This window comes from Centroberyx affinis, unplaced genomic scaffold, assembly GCF_046629955.1.
Source record: "Centroberyx affinis isolate AG114_WGS23_722 - 3 ecotype Tasmania unplaced genomic scaffold, CSIRO-AGI_Caff_v1 ptg000076l_1, whole genome shotgun sequence".
In the NCBI taxonomy this organism is placed as follows: Eukaryota; Metazoa; Chordata; class Actinopteri; order Beryciformes; family Berycidae; genus Centroberyx; species Centroberyx affinis.
The window spans coordinates 183,174-200,691 of record NW_027278785.1 but is presented as its reverse complement, the minus strand read 5'-3'; the positions used below and the strand labels follow the sequence as shown (position 1 = coordinate 200,691).

Sequence of the window (17,518 nt, the reverse complement as noted above, 5' to 3'; positions counted from 1 at the left end):
ACACACCACACATACACGCTCTCAACCCCAAATTCAAATGCTGACACAGATTCTCACAAAGCTCATTTCACACACAGCATCTAAAGACTTAACTGTAAGTATCCTGCAGCAGTTTATCAACTTTTTCTGTTCATGACTTATGCATTAGATGTTTTCACCTTCATAGTGCAGTTACTTTGACAAGTGCCACTGATAAAGCAGATGAACGTGTGGTAGCTGTAATGCTGAAGTTGCTAAAAAGCAGGCAGTGTGAAACTGTCAACAGTTTGGCAGTTTGAGGTCGTTTCAGAATCTGTTTGTTCAGTTACACTGATCTCTAATGAGGAGACAAAGCTTCTGGCTGGAGTGAGAGAATATATTTTTTTTTTAATTAGGCTACTTACTGTTTTTAATAGTTTTAGTATAAGGTAAGTGACATTTTAGAGTTATATTCATAATTAGGACATTGTGTTTTACTTAAATTTTATTTGGGGCCTGAATTTTCTGGAGTGTTTGAAGAAATATAAATGAAACAAATTGAAAATGAAACACTGTCACTTCCATGTATCACCATATTATTGAATAGGGCATTTAACCACTTAAATTACAGAATTACAGACAAATTACAGTATGTCTTACTCACTGGATGTTGCAGTGGACCAGATTTTATTCGGATTACCTTCTCCTGCGCACTGGACTATTCTCTAAAATGGCTCCTTCAATTTTTTTTTCACCAGTTTCTGATGTAGCATCTCTTCAGAGGGTTTGGAGTTACCCCAACACACACACGCACACACACCCAAGACACACACCAGAGAGCATGAGATCTCCATATTTCCCAGCGAGGTCGGTGCTGTTCCATAAGGAGGCCAATGGAGTGACATACCGAGTCCCAGCGCTGCTCTACCTGCCCCGCTCCAAGTGCTTCCTGGCCTTCTGCGAGGAGAGACTCAGCCCCTCGGACTCTCAGGCTCACCTGCTGGTCATGAGGAAAGGCACTTTCTACAGGAACTATGTGGAGGTCAGTGATGTTCACCTGCTCACGACTGGCTCCCGGATGGATTTTAGGCCTTTTTTTTATGTCTTATAATGGAACGAATATTAGCTTAGTACCAAGATGGTGTAAAAAGTGTTCTTTTCTATGCACTCGTGTTCTGTAGCCTCATCTCCTCCCAGCTTTACTTTGTTTCTGTCTTTGTGTTTTCCACTTGTTTCCTCTGTCCTTTTGCTTTACCCATCCTCTCTCTCAATCTTTCTATAGGTTTATATTCCTCCTTTCCAATCACTTCTCTGTCTTCTGTTCCCATTCCAGTGGGAGGACATGCGTGTGCTGGGCACAGCTCATCTGGCAGGCCACCGGTCCATGAACCCATGTCCGGTGTATGATGAGTTCACAGGCACACTCTTCCTGTTCTTCATCGCTGTCCTGGGCCACACCTCCGAGTCCTACCAGCTGGTGACGGGGAAGAACGTGACCCGCCTCTGCTACATCTCCAGCACGGACAACGGGGACACCTGGGGTCCCGTCACTGACCTCACCAAGAGGGTCATAGGGGACACCATTAAACGTAAGGGAGAGGCACTGATATCCTTAGCATGTAGGGATGGGACGATATATTGAAATTCAACATATTGCAATACAAAAATGTGACAATATGTATTGTGGGGCAGGAAAAATGAATCGCGATATTTGCTACATTTTATAGAAAACTTTAGAAAGATTTGTGGCTCAGAAATAAACATAATTCTGCTCTGTCATACCTTGTTGTTATTTAACTTTTATTTACTACATTCTATCATGGTTGTATCGAATCGCAAACCCCATATTGCGTATCGAATCGTATTGTGAGATAAGCATATCATCCCACCCCTATTAACATGCTATGATCATCCTATGTAGACTTCCTTGATTATCGTCTATCTGTATTAGTACCATTCATCTGAGTTTCTAGTGTTGTGATGTGAATGTTTCACTACATTTGTGTGTAACAACAGCTGCATGATAATCTCTCCTCTAACCTCGCAGAATGGGCCACTTTTGCCTTGGGCCCGGGCCACGGCATCCAGCTGAAGTCCGGTCGTCTGCTGATTCCTGCCTACGCTTACCACATCGACTGTAAAGAGTGCTTCAGCCAGCTGTGCCAGACCACTCCCCGCGCCTTCTGTTTTCACAGCGACACCCACGGGCGCACCTGGCGGTTTGGGGAGGCGGTGCCGGGGCCGGAGAGCGTGGAGTGTCAGATGGTGTCGGTGGACGAAGAGGATGGGAGCAACGTGTTGTACTGTAACGCGCGCAGCCCCCTCGGCTGCCGGGTTCAGGCCCTCAGTCTGGATGACGGAGCGGTGTTTCAGGAAGGGCAACTGGTGCAGCGGCTGGTGGAGCCTCGAAACGGTTGTCATGGCAGCATCGTGGGATTCCCTGCGCCTCTACACTTCTGTCAGCCGCTTAAACATCACTCCCCCCTCCGCCATGCCCACTCCAGACACTGGGCATCCTGCATGACTTACCCAAGTCACTCCAAGCTAGCCACTCAGGCCCGTACCAGTCCAACCACAACCACGTCAGCCACCTCCAGCTCCAGTGACTCCATCCCAGACTCCCCCTCTCCTACAAACATCACCCCCACCCTGGCTCCTACACCCACCCCACCCAACCCCAGCTCCCCTCAGAATTTCCTTACTCCCACCTGGGTGGTATACTCCCACCCAACGTGGCCGAATGCACGGCGGGACCTCGGGGTATCCCTCAGCCTGTTTCCCCGTGATCCGGACAGCTGGTGTGGCCCCTGGGTGATCTACGAGGGTCCCAGCGCCTACTCCGACCTGGCCTATCTGGAGCTGCCGCCCTCCCCCGGTGCCCCGCCCGCTGTGGCCTTCGCCTGCCTGTTTGAGTGTGGCACCAGGACGGCCTACGATGAAATCTCCTTTAGCATCTTCACCCTGTACGAGCTTATCGATAACCTCCCCCAGAACACGCAGCATCACAGCACACGGCAACAGGAGGCCGGAGTCCCTCAGACAGCACAGAGTTGTACAAGTGGACATGAAGCTCAAAGTACGACTCGTCTCATGATGCCTCATGTGAGGAAGAGGAGAGAGAAGAGCAAGCTGAGTGAGCTGTGCTCTGTCTCTTAAATATAATTTCTTGATAAAACAGTCCATTTTTACATTTAATGCCTTATTCCCATAATGGCTATCTCTCCAAGTCCATCCATGTTTTATAGAATATTGTACCTTTTATAGACAAGAATGATCATCTTATGGGTGCTACAGTGTGACACAGTGATGAATAGCCTTTGACCTCAGTATGTTGACAGTATGTTGATCATCTGTTATTGATTTTGTACAATACATAAATTAATTGCCATTAAAGTTTTCTGACCCTTGACATTTATTTTTTGCATGTATCAGAGTATTTAAGACTAATGCTTTGTCAAAAGCAAACAGAAAATGCAAACTTCTTAATCTAATTGCACGAAAACACATGGAGCTCCAGTATATCATCAGAATCAGAATTATGACTATGAATTAAAGGGTATGTATTCAAAGATGGGAGTCTGATACTGTTTTACAAACAATGGTGGGAATACACTGAAATGTCCAGAACATTTCTGAACGATCAGAGAGAAGCTTTTCATACACATTTGCACTCAGCCACTTATCATCCATTTTAAGGATCCCGTACAGATCCACATCCCGCCTCCCTTTCTTCTCTCGTCAATCATCCAGATAACTCAGCCAGCTCACCAGGCAAAACAGGCAGAATGCTCTCTCTTCCCACTCTTCATCATCCTGTTTTATCAAATTCTCAAGCTTTCCACCTACCAGTATTAAATTCAAAACCAAACTCTAGATCTTCATATAAAACATATTCTGGTCTCTAAAGAATGCAGAGTTTATCTGAAGTGGAGATAACTGAGGGAAAATGATGCTCATCTATTTCTTGATGTAGATATTGTGAAAGTGGCAGTATTTCCTGTGGAAGTACTTTGTTGTGGTTAACTGATTGTGACCTTGGCATGAACCTAATTTTCAGGCTGCTCTCTTGGTGTTGCATAACTTCACTCTCCAGCGTCATCTAAAGTCCATAATTGAGTAAGTTTTGTGTTTCATCTGCCCCAAATTGCCAAGAGAAGACGTATTGAATTTGGTTCAATGGAAGGACTGCTTCCCTACATTTACTCTCCCAGTATGGAGATCAGCAGAGGCTGCAACCTATCATGTGCTCACATTAATCACACCTGTTTCATCAGCAGTACCTCTAATGGGATAACTGTCCCTAACCTAATCATGTGCTCAACTTTTAGGGCCTGACAGCATAAGTGGGTTGCATGAGAGCATATGAGGACCAGACCCAGATAAACTGGAGCAGTTTGTTTAGATAAGAGAAAAAGAAAAATAAACACAGTGTGCCAGGAAGGAAGACAGCAGGGTCTGGACAGTCTCTTCTCTCTCCTTCCCCTCCTCCCTCTCTTGCATAACTACTCACTGGAAGAGGGTTCATTTCCCTGCCTGCACTCTGACAGAAGTGGTCTCCAACTTCTTTCCTTTTCTCTGACATTGGTGTTTTCTGGACAGCGTGAGCTATGAGTCTGAGGATCTTCATTACACTGGCTGTGTTAGCTGGGATCCATGGGAGCCCTACTATAACGGTCAGGCCTGGATCAGAGGCACTGGACGTGTCAGCCCATCCCAACAGTGTGCCAGAGACAGCGGAAGGCACAGAGGTGAGAGGGAATCTTGTTTCTATGTGCCGGTCTTTAGTTAGTTTCTAGTTTGTTCTGTAGTAAATCTGTTGCATTCTACATCAATCCTGTGTAATATTTTCACAAATTGCTCCAAGTCTAAACAACAAGATGGTGCTGTAGCCAACAAGGAAAATGTGAGGTTTCCTCTAATCATGTGTTTCCAACAAGCTGTTGAAAAATAAATACAACGGGCATAAAACAATCTATGAACTACACTGATAAAGGCAATAGATACATCTTTATTGAAATCATTTACTACATCAAGAACATTCTGTACATAGTACAAAACCAGCCATTACATGCTCAAGTCCAAACACTGAGCTTGCCTCATGTAATCCTAGTAAACCATCATGTAGGATGCTGGCTGCAGAGAGTAGAGGTCAAATGGTGCTAAAATCAAGGTAATAAATATGTTTCCATAGGGGTCAGACATGAGGGAGGCAAATTAGGTTGAACTACGAAACAAAAATATGTACAATGCAAGATAGAATTTTGAATGGATTTTGACTACAAATTAAAGCATTAACCTCAAGACATAATTGATGATGGGTAGAAAGTGTGTGTTTGTGTGTAGACATGAGGGGGGTTGTCATGTCAAAGTCCAGCATGTTGTTGGGCAGAGGTGCGCAGACTGTTTTCAGCTCTTCCACTTGTTCTTCTTGGCAGGCAGCTGGCCTGTGGCCTCCAGGTATTTGTGGACGAGCTCTTCCTGTGTGGCTGGCAGGCAGGGCTGGTATCTGCTATACTCCATGGTGTACTCCCCTTTTCCCTGGAGACACAACGAGAGAACATGTTTTCAAGCTTGTAATGTATTAAGGGCCGATTCACATGCAGCGCTCTACAACCTCTTCTTTATAGAAGTCCTCTAAATTCTAAGACTCCTTTTTGAACATGCTGAATATTATTTGGACTATAACAGACTATAGTTTTAGGTCATTTCAGCTTGGCCTTACTTCGGTACAGGAGCGCAGTTCTGTGGCGTAACCAAACATGTCATTTAGAGGAACCTGTGGGGAGAAACAGAATGAAAGTGGTAAAACATCATACCAAATGGCACTGGATAGAAGAAGTGGTGCTGCACATATGTGAATGTTACAAACTCAACTCACATCAGCGTACAGAGTGAAGTATCCCTCCGCCCCATCCTGTCCTGTAATAACGCCATGGCGACGGTTAACCCCAGCAATGACTGTTCCCTGAAACTCCTGGGGCGCCACAATTTCCACAGACATGATTGGCTCCAATATGACAGCGTTGGCCTTCTCCATGGCTGTGGAGAGAACATTGAAACCAGCACTGATAAAGCTGTACACAAGAACTTAATGTACACTGAGAACAATAAAGACGAACAAGCCAACACCATCAGGAATGAAAACAGGATCCAGAGAGCGATCTGAACAATCTGTCCCTCACCTTGTTTTATGGCGCCCTCTCCTGCACGGATGAAGGAGATCTCATTGGAGTCCACCAAGTGATGCGCTCCGTCCTCCAACAGGAACCTGACTCCTGAGATCTTGTGCCCACTCAGGGGCCCTTTCTCACAGGCCTGCCTGAAACCCTGCAGCACGACGGGAGGGAAATTAAGGAAAAAATGGAATTTAAAACATGCATACTTTTACATTTTCCATATATTCTGTATTTGTAAATTACATTATCTTTAAGAATATTCCCAGTGTATATAGTTGTGCCTAACTGCAGCACTGGTGGATACGTTGAAGTGCAAGGGATGTAACCATCACACGTACCTTTTCAATAGCTGGTACAAACTGCTTGGGGATGTTGGTTCCGACGGTCTGATCGTCAAACTCCACCTTGGTGTAGCTTTCTGCGTCCAGAGGCTCAAGAACCCCGATAACTTTACCGTACTGCCCCGAGCCGCCAGACTGCTTCTTATGGGTGAAGTCAAATCTAAAGAGAGCGGGACAAAACATCCATGATTTGCAGCAGTGTGGCATAGTGAGACTATCCTTCAACCAGAGGGCACTGGTTCAATCCCCCATAGAGGGAAGCATCCCCCCCTGCTGAAGTGCCCTTGGGCAACAGGCTGAACCCCTAGCAGCTCCAGGGACACTGCTCTGTAGCTGAGCCTCACCTCTGACCTCCCTCTGGGGGTGGGGGCAAGAGAAGAGGGAATTTCCCAAGGGTGATCAATAAAATATCACATCAGCTGTGGAATTTCCTTATATAATTATATATATATATACAATAATATAATTATAATAACAGAGCAAGAAATCTAATTTGAAGAATGTATCCAACAGGTTGAAAAAAGTTTCTAATTGGAAATTGTATAGGGAAGATAGGAAACAAAAAAAGAAGCCTGTCTCTTTAAAAAGGGGGCGGTCCTTGAGGAACTCGTGTGTCAAAGGAAGTGGGAAGTAATTCCCCCACTTGGGTGAGGCAGCAGCTCTGACTGCCACTCCATGTCTGAGAGATAAAACTTTCTACCTGCCAAGTAACAGACAGCTTTCCATTCACAGGCAAGATCATCTTCCTTTACTCAATTCACTATTCTTCACATTCTCAGACATACAACTCTTTACACCTTGTACACTTCCTTGGACTGTGCTTCTACACATTCTCTTTCCTTTCCCATTTGTCAGTGGAGCTCTCGCTATGTTCTCCCTCTGTCAAGACTTTCCTTATCTAGAGACACAACAGACAGACAGACAGACCCTCCACCCTGCGACACCTGGGGGTCAAAGTCCATCAGGGGTGGGAAAGGGAAACCCATCCCTACTCGCTATGGCAGCTTCTGTTCTCATTTTCTTCTTTTCCCTCCCTTATTGCCTCTTTCATCGTTCATACTCTTCCTTTCTCTGTAAAATCAGGAAGAAGTTTTAGTGGAGGAGGGGACTGAGGAAGAAGTGATGGCGACTGGAGAGTTGAACCCCAGTCACTATCCTGCTCAGAGAGCAGCCAAGGTGGTCCAGCACTACCTCAACACCCGCTACGGCTCACCGTACAGGTGGGTCGGGCTGCACAGGGTCCACAGCGCCAATGCAGAGGTCAGTGGAATTTCACTATCTGTCTAAAAGTGAATGAGACATGAACCTGTATAGCTAACCTTGATCTAATTACATAATAGTGATTGGTAAGGAGTTATAAAAGCGTATCGTCCGGAGAACTGTGGTTGATTTCTGATTTCCCTTTCAGGATGTGGCAGATTCTGGGAGGAAGTATCGTCTGGAGATTTCGGTGCAGGAGATGATCAGCAATGTAAGTTATGGACCAGGTGCTCAGACATGGTTTAGATAAAGCCAGGAGCCGACCTTAACCTGGAATCGCCTAATTAGAGTATTAAGTGGCTTTCACAAATATGGCTTAAATTTGGTTTGATTTCTGAGAAATGACAAACTTTGTTCTTTGCTCAGATAAATTAAAACCCTGGCCCAGCCTGGATTAAAATTCTTTCATCTCTGTTGGTACTGGGTAGCTATCACTGCCATATCCCATTTGCCTATGCTGCCATTGTCCAACAACATAAATCTGAATTTATACCGGCCTAAGTGGAGGTTTACTTTAAGTGCTCAATTGGCTGTGATGAGCCATGATTCTTCATGAAACTGGATTAACTTCATCTAAACTAGTTTAAATCTATGACTACTTTAAGCCATGTCTGTGAAGACTGGTCGTGCGTTTTTAAAAGGCCATTTTAAACTAAGAATAGGATTAATCCACGTCTATACAGCTGGCTCCATTTATCATCACTCTCAAACGTTTCATGACTTTTAACGCTTTTAATGCCATCGGGGTTCATATTGTGCCATTTAGCTGCACAACAGAGAAAGTTCGTTTCAAGCAAATCACAGGTAGATTTAGTGTGAGTCAAACAATTGAATAATCTACGGCTTTAGAGTGAACAACTCTACCCAGGTCTGCTGAGAAGATTTACAACAGAGCAGATAAGAGGAGGCTCACATTAGGTTGTATATGTAACACTGTGTTGAAATCTTGACTCACTTGCTACCATAGTTGCAATATTTGGCTACGCCTTTGCTCTGTCTACTCCCACTTCTTGCTCATCAAACCTGCCTTTCTTGTATATATTTTTCCATCTTTATCTCCTGCCTCACGCCCCTTCTGATTCATCTGTCTGATTCATCCAGGCTACAGAGAAATGCTCTGCAGAACTTCTGCTTCCAGGAGCAGAAAGTTCACAGAGTTCACCCCAAGTCCAGGCGTCATGTGAGGCGTTATTAAAAATCGACACCGCAGCTCAAGAAGAGGCCTTGTACCAGCAGTACAAGAAGAACAACAGTCTTTTGTCAGGACAAAATCTACCGGGTATGTCCAGTAAAACACTCTGCACACTCCTACTACTGAACCCAGAACACTGATATTGTACAATATCAGCAGTTTGAAATTGCAGCGTTTTGGGATTTCAACATGGTTAGTACGTGTTTGTGGTTTCTGAGTGAACCCAATGTTCCTTTAACACTGCTAACACAACACAAATGGCTGTCATCACTAGTCCTGACACTGTAAGTTCCTGTGCAGCATGTTTAACAGTATGTTTTCAATTCTACAGATAACATTTGTGATGTTACTAAGCATCAATCTGAATCATAATATTTGCCTTATATTGTGCTCATAACATGTTACCGTCTAATCCTCTGCACATTGTGTTGCTGTTCTGACCAACAGATAGCTACGGTCACATTGACCCTGAGATGAAGCCCCTCTGGCACCTGGGGGGCGTGGCCTCCAGCTTTGTCATGCTGAAGGAGTCGACTGAAAACACTTTGTACAGCATGGCTCAGGTGGCCAACGTCACACAGCTGGTGAGTTGTCTGTCAGCTGTTAAAAGTTGCCTTAGTAGTGATGGGTCTGACAGTAATCCTAGATTTGTGAGCAGGGCTAATTTTTGGTTGATATTAGCCTTTTACAGCATCAGTGGAAAAACAGAAGGTTAATGTTAAGTTTGCTCTACACTTTTAAGAACTATTCATTCTCTTGTAAAACCCCTAGGGTGTGTGTGTGTGTTAGAAATATTGAAAATCTTAGTTCAAATGGCAATCAAAGCATTTAATTGTCTTAAGACAATTTTAAAACCTAATTTGAGGGAGGGATACATTAAGGAAATTATTCTTTCACGCTACCTCTTACACACATCATTATCAGCAGACATATTTTAAACTGGACGCTTTTTCTCCCTATTATTAACATTTGTATTAGACTGAACATCTGTATCGTTTAGGTCTACATATAAAGCTGACATTTTTCCTTTGTCTGCTATAACAGGAAACTGAGAATAACCAGTTGAGATTCAACTATCACGTCCTGCTGCATGACATGGTGTCCCAGGTAATCGCCTATCAAAACAAACATTTGATTTGTTGTTTCGGTTATACATTTTAGACTGGTAATATCTTACAGTCAAGTGGTCCTGCAGCTCAGTAAGCAGAGCACTAACACTGTCAGGGTTGGGGGTTTGATTCCCATGCTAAAAACTGTATGCACTCTTGGCACTCACTGTAAGGTGCTTTGGATGAAAGCCTCCACCCAAATAGCACGTTAATCTGACATCTGTGTATTTTTGCAGGAAATCATTCACTGGAAGCTGCTGGTCACCTGGTCGCCAGCAGAGGGAGTTAAAGTCCTGCAGACGGAAAAACTGCCAAAGTGCCATGACTGTGAAGCACCTCCAAACACAAACTAAGCCACTGTCAGCACAATCCTCCACACGCTCCTCACACTGCTACCTACAGCCAGAGTATTGGTGCACACATCATGTATTCAAATATTTGAGTGTAAATGTATTCAGGGCGAGGCTGCAAATACTAAGCCATGATTTGCTGTTTTGTAACACATAGCTTTTGGGCTATCAAAAGATGTAGCTTATACGACCAAGAATTGGATAAATTCATCATATATAATTATATGATATCTTTAAATCATGCTGTATTTCTGGTTGCTGAGGTACTGCAGCCCAATAAAACTGTATCGATACAAAGCACTGCCTCAGTTTAAAGTGTTCTGTGTGTGTGTGTGTGTGTGTGTTGCAAGTCTCAGGAGATCAGCACTTACGGTACAGCACCGGTGACTGTCTCTCTGAAAGCCACTTTGGGTTTTCCCATCACACATGGACAGTTGTATTCCCTCTCCATCCTCTAAAACACCAAAACAAAAAAGGGAAACAACACAGAAACACACAATTCAGATGTAGGAACACAGAATGATTATTTGTCATTGCAGAACGTCATACATTGAACCAGTGCGTCCTTTCAGTTGGACCTCGTCTGATTCTGTACCTGGGAGTAGATCTCCAGATGCAGCTCCCCCATGCCTGAGATGATGGTTTCTTTGCTCTCTGTGTCAAAATGCACTCGGAACGTCGGATCCTCCCTGGTGAAGCGGTTGATGCCTTTGGAGAATTTATCCAGGTCATTCTGGGTGGGAGCAAAGGAACAAGCAGAAAGAATAAGAGACAATTTAGACTCAAGACTCTACACTCCTCAAATGGGTAGATAGTAGAAGATTGATTTTTTTTTTTACCTTGTTGGATGGCTTCATAGACATGGAAATGACAGCCTCTGGTATGTGAATGGACTCCTGTGAGACAAGTGTGCATTGGGTCGTGTCAAGTTTCCAATATTAAATATGAGATTATAACACATGAACATGAGATAAGAGGCTGCTGACATCTTGGAGTGGAGAAGGAAAGTGTTTGAAGAAGATGGCAATTACATTTCAAACTGTAGCTCTGTCTGCATTGACTTGTTTTCTAATATGAAGAGGTTTCCTGCTCTTCTGCGGGCGTTTTGGCCGGTGTACACATCACAGTTACTCACCATGGAGAGGTTGGCACTCGTCCTGGATGTGAAAGTGTCTCCACTGGCACAGTCGATCCCAAACAGAGCACAAATGTCTCCCGCATAAACCTCATCCACATCCTGACACAACACAGACAGACAGAAAGGGAGGGAGGACATGAAGTTGCTCAAAATGTGGTATTTTTAATAACTGGAAAATATGTACGTATATATGAGGGAATACTGAAGACGGTTTCATATCTTGTTTTCATGAGAGAAGAATGGAAACTTTCATGGGTATCGCAGAGGATGTGGCTGTTTAGTACACACTTGACTAAAACCAAATGGGGAACCTAACCGTTTTGACCAATCGCATCACTTTGCTATTCATACTGTGAACCACAATGAGAACACAGTGACCTCTGACAGGTTGTTTCCATCGATCGCTGCGGTTTCCATGTACTGTTCCATGTGTGTTCTTCTCACCTGCATCTGGTCAGCGTGGAGACGCACTAGCCTCTGTACTCGGACCTTCTTGCCTGTGCGCGTGTTGTAGATGTACTCGGCCTTCTTCAGACAGCCTTGGTAAACACGCACGTACGTCAGCTGACCGAACCTCCCTGCCTGGTAGAGAGAAAGATCGAGGGAGACGACAACGCATGATTGATTCAAACTTTGCAGATAACAAACCTGCAGAATCAAACATCATAAGAGATAATGAGGCTATGTGAATTGTTGAAGATGCAAATGTCCTTATTTCTCATAATAGGACATCTTACCTCGAGTTTGAAAGCCAGACCAACAAATGGGTGTGAGGGATCTCTCGTAGGGTCCATCTGGATCTTAGATGTTTCATTGGAATCTCTAATGCATTGAACATCACATTGACGTTAGTGCAGAAACGTTATTGAGTACATATTAACAGAGACATTTTATTAAAAGTGAAAAAAGCAACTCACCAATATTATTATGAAAAAACGTCACCTCATTTTCACCATTGTATTTTGGGTATTTCACCTTCATCAGAACAATGATGCTCTGATGAAGGTGTAATACCAAAATTCGTTAGCAGCCATGGCCAAAAAATGACGGGACTTTTTTCATGTTTTTCCATTATAATATTGCTGTGCTGCATTTTTCACTTTGAATTCTGCTCATTCAAGTCCAGCACCCAGCTACAAAGTAGCCTTTTGCAAGGAAATGCAGCTGTACCTATTCTATATATGTAATTTTATATCAGTGTATCAGTGTGAAGAGGGCGTAACTTACAAACTTACATCAATCACGTTTGATAAAATGAGAACATGCTGCAGTGACGGCGGGAACCCAGGACCACTGCACTATTTGAGACAGTATGATGCAATAACTATTGCGCACAAACACTTGTATTAAAGTACACATTGCGTACTGAATGTTTTGTATAGTCCAACGTTTGGTCTTATGTCTGGTGTCTAAACATATGTCTGCACTGTCTCTTCCTGCACTAAATGTGATGTCCTGTACCATGTGTATTTGTTGAGTGTATCCTAACTTGTGAATGTGACATGTAAGTGTGTATCTTTAGATGTACCTGCACCGAACCTCACCAAGTCAAATTCCTCCTGCATGTTTATTAATGTACCCGGTGAATAAAGGTGACTCTGATCCTAAACCATAGTGCATACTCACTCATCGTTGAGGATGGCGTAGTTTTTGACCTCTGTGGGGTTGGGCAGGTACTCCAGCACAGCATTCAGCAGCGGCTGGACACCCTTGTTCTTCAGCGCTGTGCCCACCAGCACCGGGCTGAAGAGACGCTGCACTGTGGCTCTGCGGATCGCAGCCTGGAGGGCAGTGAGGGGGGTAAATGATGGGTCTGGGGTAAGTGTAGGTTCTGTCCAAGTCATTTTCACTCTTCATTCACACACAGGGTTCCCACACTCATTTAGACATCAAATTGAAGTACTTTTAAACCACTTTCAAGGTCTTGTTTGGTGAAATTCAAGGACTCAAAATTGGTATGTTTTGGAATAAGACATGACTATAATTAGACCTCACAGAAGCCTCATTTTTGATCTTGTCAAGAAATCCTGGTGAAATCATTCATTCTAAAACTGCTGCTGCATCAACGCTAATCTCCATCACAGGGTTTTCCTCAGGATGTGAAATGCTGATCCTAGGATGGAGAGAGGTCCAGAGAGCTGAGGCATAGTGATAAATGTGGGTGCTAGATTTTAAAATATATATTTTTAATAGTATTTTCAAGGCCATCCATTCACTAAAAAAACTTTAAAGGGCCTTATTTTATTCTTCTCAAATCCACAAGCTTTCAAGGATGTTCAAGACCCGTGTGAACCCTGCACACATATCCTCTCTCTTACACACACACACACACACACATATAAACACAGGCAGACAAACACAAACCTTCAGGTCGTCAACGGTTGGAATCTTTTCCTCCAGGAACATCTCTCCCAGCACTTCATCAGCGTTGGCCACACACTCCACCAGCTCCTGCCTCCGGTCCTCAGCCTCGGCACGAAACTCTGCTGGGATCTCATCATAACGGATATTTTGACTGCAGGGAGGAGAGAGCATGATGCATCAGCTTTACACTGTTGGGAATTTGGAATAGAAATGTATATGTCATGAAATCACACTAGTCATCTAACAAATGCTGGTGAATTACATTTGCGACTGGTAGGACGTTTAATTCAACAAGCCACTTTGGTATGTAGCCAACTTGTCTTCATCAGATTTGTCAATTGTAAAAACTACTTTCACTGCTAAAATAATTGCTAAAAAGTTTGATGGTAAAATTCTTAACGCACTAGCTGCTGTGGCCAGTTGACAAAAAGTTCCTTCCTGCCATGCATGCCATGTACTTTTGTTGGCTGCACAGCATCAGCCACCGACAGCGGCACATTTTAGGAGTTGCAGCAGGTTCGAAACAGATCAAATAACTCACTATTCCGTCAATTACTGTGCAGTAAAAACCTGCATTGCAATATAAAGTCATCCTTTATAGGCCCCCTTAGGTGATTCCCTTACCCAAAGGGGCCTTCAAAATACATGCTTCGCTCCTCTATAAGGTCAATAATGCCCCTCATGTTCCCCTCCAGGCCGATGGGGATGTTCACAAAGGCTGCGTTGTGGTTCAGTTTGGTTCTGCGGGACAGAGAGAGAGAAAGAAGAGTTGTTTGTGACAAACATGTGAAAAATGTGGAACACAAATATAGAGAAGGAAACTACGGTAGATTTCAACACTGCTCGCGGAATAATTTTCTGACATTTTCATGTCAGCCAATATGAGATAGAAATCAGAAAGCAGCCTATTCACAGTTTTCCCCTGATGTCATATGCATTTCGTACCAACATGGTGCTTTATCATCACATGACAGCCACAGCCAGTGAGCTGTGCATACTGTAATCACCTCTTAATTTATTACAATCATCCGTTTTTTCCCTACCAAGATGGCCGTGTGATGATGTAACAGAACACGATGAATAGGAGAACAATCGGGGTTCAGTCTGCTACTGTTCATACTATAATATCATAACTGCTTAAGTTTGAAGCCCATCTGCCCCTAACCCTTTCCTGTCTATCTCCACTGTTTGATTTAACTAAAACTAATAAATTACAAAAGAGGTTAGAATAAAAGAATACTGCATACATGTAGAAGTTACAACTGAACAGACTGTCATGTAACTGATCAGAAGCAATTCATATACAGGATGTGTATACCTCATCTGCTGCAGCGCTCGGTAGGGGTTGGCGCCCATGCGGTCCAGTTTGTTGATGAAGGTGAGGAAGGGAACACTGTAGCGTTTCATCTGTCTGTTGACGGTCAGGGTCTGACACTGGACCCCTCCCACCGCGCACAGAACCAGCACCGCCCCGTCCAGCACGCGCAGCGCTCGCTCCACTTCAATGGTAAAGTCCACATGGCCTGAGCAAGAGAGAGAGGGGGGAGGGGGATATTAATAATAAGGATAATAATGTGAATATTAAGGTAATAATAAGGTAATAATGTCACTCCAGTCAGACTCAAGTCAGACTCAAGACTTGACTTGATGCATGAAGAGAATACTTGATACTTGACTTGGGTTCTGGTGACTTGGGACTTGACTTTGACTTGTACTTTGGTGACTTGAAAAGGTTTCTAAAGTCTTGACAAAAGATCTTGTGTCTGTGTAAATTACTTTGATTGAAAGTTATGAGATTTGCTCCAGCATACAACTGAATTTAAATACTGTTTTCTGAATTTGTATGGAATGATTGAATTTATTGAAGTTGACATTGATGACAGAAATCAAAACTTATTGTGCACTTACCGAGTTTTTATACTATTATATTGCATTGAAAAGTCCTAGACATTTTGTTTTGTTTAAGGTATTAAACTAGACTTGGGACTTGTGCCTCAAGACTTGAGAGTGACTTGGGACTCGAGCAAAGTTGACTAGTTCACACCTCTGGATGTTATTTACTCTAATCACTTTGGACGCCATGCCTTCATAGCACGAGCATGCCTACGTCCAGGACGTGCACGGAGACCTTGATAATGTGCAGCTTCATCAGTCTGTCTCCTGCAGTACCTGGTGTGTCGATGATGTTGATGTTGTGATCCTTCCACACGGTGTAGGTGGCAGCTGACTGGATAGTGATGCCTCTCTGTCTCTCCAGCTCCATCGAGTCCATAGTGGCACCAACACCGTCCTTTCCCTTCACCTACAGACCACAGGGGGTGGGGGGACACCTGAATGCACTGCTACTTGGTGGATGCGCGCACACACACACTTTCAAACCATCACCACTAACAATAACAGGTTAGGTCAATCCCAGCGTTTACCTCATGAATCTCTGCTATCCTGCCGGTGTAGTAAAGGACGCGCTCGGTCAGGGTGGTCTTCCCCGAGTCGATGTGCGCTGAAATCCCGATGTTGCGGATCCTGTCGTTGGGAAACACGCCAGAGGAGCATGACCGACAACTATTGATCAGCACCTGGGAAAATGGGAGATGACAGTCAATGTTCAGCGGCAATTCTGTTTGCTTCTGGATTGTGCAATACGATGGGATGACAGAACATTTTGGCTGCGCTTTGAGAGGTTTGGTGTCCAACCGGCACCAGAGCTAATGCCTCGGGTTACCTACTGTTACCTTTTTTAGAGTGACGGTTCCTGGTGCCAAAAGATGCGTTTTCCCTAACGCAAGGCCCGCTTTTAGTACTCTCATTTTGACAATGTCTCGGTCGGGCACGGGGTGGTCGTACTCCTTTACACAACCCCCTACACTGGACGGACGTCTGACAACCCGTTGAATGTCACGCCGGGCCAAGCTCGTTGTGAAACTGTACTTCCGGGTCTACGGAAAGACAGAGGGGCCAAATGACATCGAGAGCGCAGCTTTTGTCGCTGGTTAGGGATGAGCAACGCCACCACGAGAGCGACATTAAACTGAGATAAAGCAAACAGTGTTATGTGATACGAATAGATGTTTCCTTGTTGCATAAAGAAAATAACTTGAAAGTGTTCTAAAAGACGAGTACGCGCAAAGGTCCATAAATAACGCTCATTGACAACGGGTGCACATGCTGCTTTCATGTGCTGCTGGAGAAACCGTACACATTTTAAGCGCACATTAACAACCCATTAAAGTGATACATACATACAACTGGGCAATTTAGAAACCGAGTTGTTGAGATGTGACGTTTAGGGAGCGGAGAGCTTGGAAACATGTGATCACTTCACTATAATATACAGTATAATTTAGTTTGACTATGTATGTTTATCGTCGTTTGTCGTATTTTCACTCCTTATTAAACTTTAGGTTTAAGTTTTGTTTCAATCGGTTAATTGAATTATCAATTGCATGCTTGACATGCATTTGGGTCCATTTTATTATTATACCGAACAAAAGCATTGAATGCGCAACAAGTTGTATTTGCGACTTCATGAAACAGAAGTGGAAGCTTACAAGAAGCACGTGAAGGCAGCACTATTAAATCCACCTGCCAGACAGCCTATCTGTGCAGCCCACACTATTGTCTCACTCACTG

At 43.9% G+C, this 17,518-nt stretch overlaps 3 protein-coding genes across 5 annotated transcripts; 2 read left to right on the top strand and 1 right to left on the bottom strand.

Moving 5' to 3' along the window:
* Positions 1–796: 796 nt before the first annotated feature.
* Positions 797–3,345, top strand: neu4 (sialidase 4). The gene is made up of 3 exons (XM_071521433.1): positions 797–1,000; positions 1,292–1,547; positions 2,006–3,345. Exons 1-3 carry the CDS (start codon positions 800–802, stop codon positions 3,112–3,114), a joined length of 1,566 nt encoding a protein of 521 aa, XP_071377534.1. The 5' UTR covers positions 797–799; the 3' UTR covers positions 3,115–3,345.
* A 1,109-nt stretch (positions 3,346–4,454) lies between these two features.
* Positions 4,455–10,696, top strand: lxn (latexin). Of its 2 annotated transcripts, none has more exons than XM_071521190.1 (7): positions 4,455–4,706; positions 7,559–7,735; positions 7,884–7,946; positions 8,837–9,014; positions 9,375–9,511; positions 9,972–10,034; positions 10,273–10,696. In XM_071521190.1, the coding sequence occupies exons 1-7, from the start codon at positions 4,566–4,568 to the stop codon at positions 10,387–10,389; spliced, it is 876 nt and encodes a 291-aa protein (XP_071377291.1). In that variant the 5' UTR covers positions 4,455–4,565; the 3' UTR covers positions 10,390–10,696. The 2 variants fall into 2 exon arrangements, with proteins under 2 accessions (XP_071377291.1, XP_071377296.1); XM_071521195.1 differs by lacking the exon at positions 4,455–4,706 and adding an exon at positions 7,109–7,207.
* Positions 4,940–16,787, bottom strand: gfm1 (G elongation factor, mitochondrial 1). Of its 2 annotated transcripts, none has more exons than XM_071521179.1 (18): positions 16,636–16,787; positions 16,312–16,464; positions 16,058–16,190; positions 15,207–15,411; positions 14,513–14,629; positions 13,889–14,039; positions 13,151–13,305; positions 12,262–12,346; positions 11,969–12,106; positions 11,522–11,623; positions 11,226–11,282; positions 10,982–11,119; positions 10,758–10,840; positions 6,473–6,635; positions 6,141–6,285; positions 5,837–5,997; positions 5,681–5,734; positions 4,940–5,496 (listed from the first exon to the last, which is right to left on the bottom strand). In XM_071521179.1, the coding sequence occupies exons 1-18, from the start codon at positions 16,693–16,695 to the stop codon at positions 5,365–5,367; spliced, it is 2,232 nt and encodes a 743-aa protein (XP_071377280.1). In that variant the 5' UTR covers positions 16,696–16,787; the 3' UTR covers positions 4,940–5,364. The 2 variants fall into 2 exon arrangements, with proteins under 2 accessions (XP_071377280.1, XP_071377272.1); XM_071521171.1 differs by having other exon boundaries at positions 4,941–5,496; positions 16,621–16,787.
* Positions 16,788–17,518: the final 731 nt, after the last annotated feature.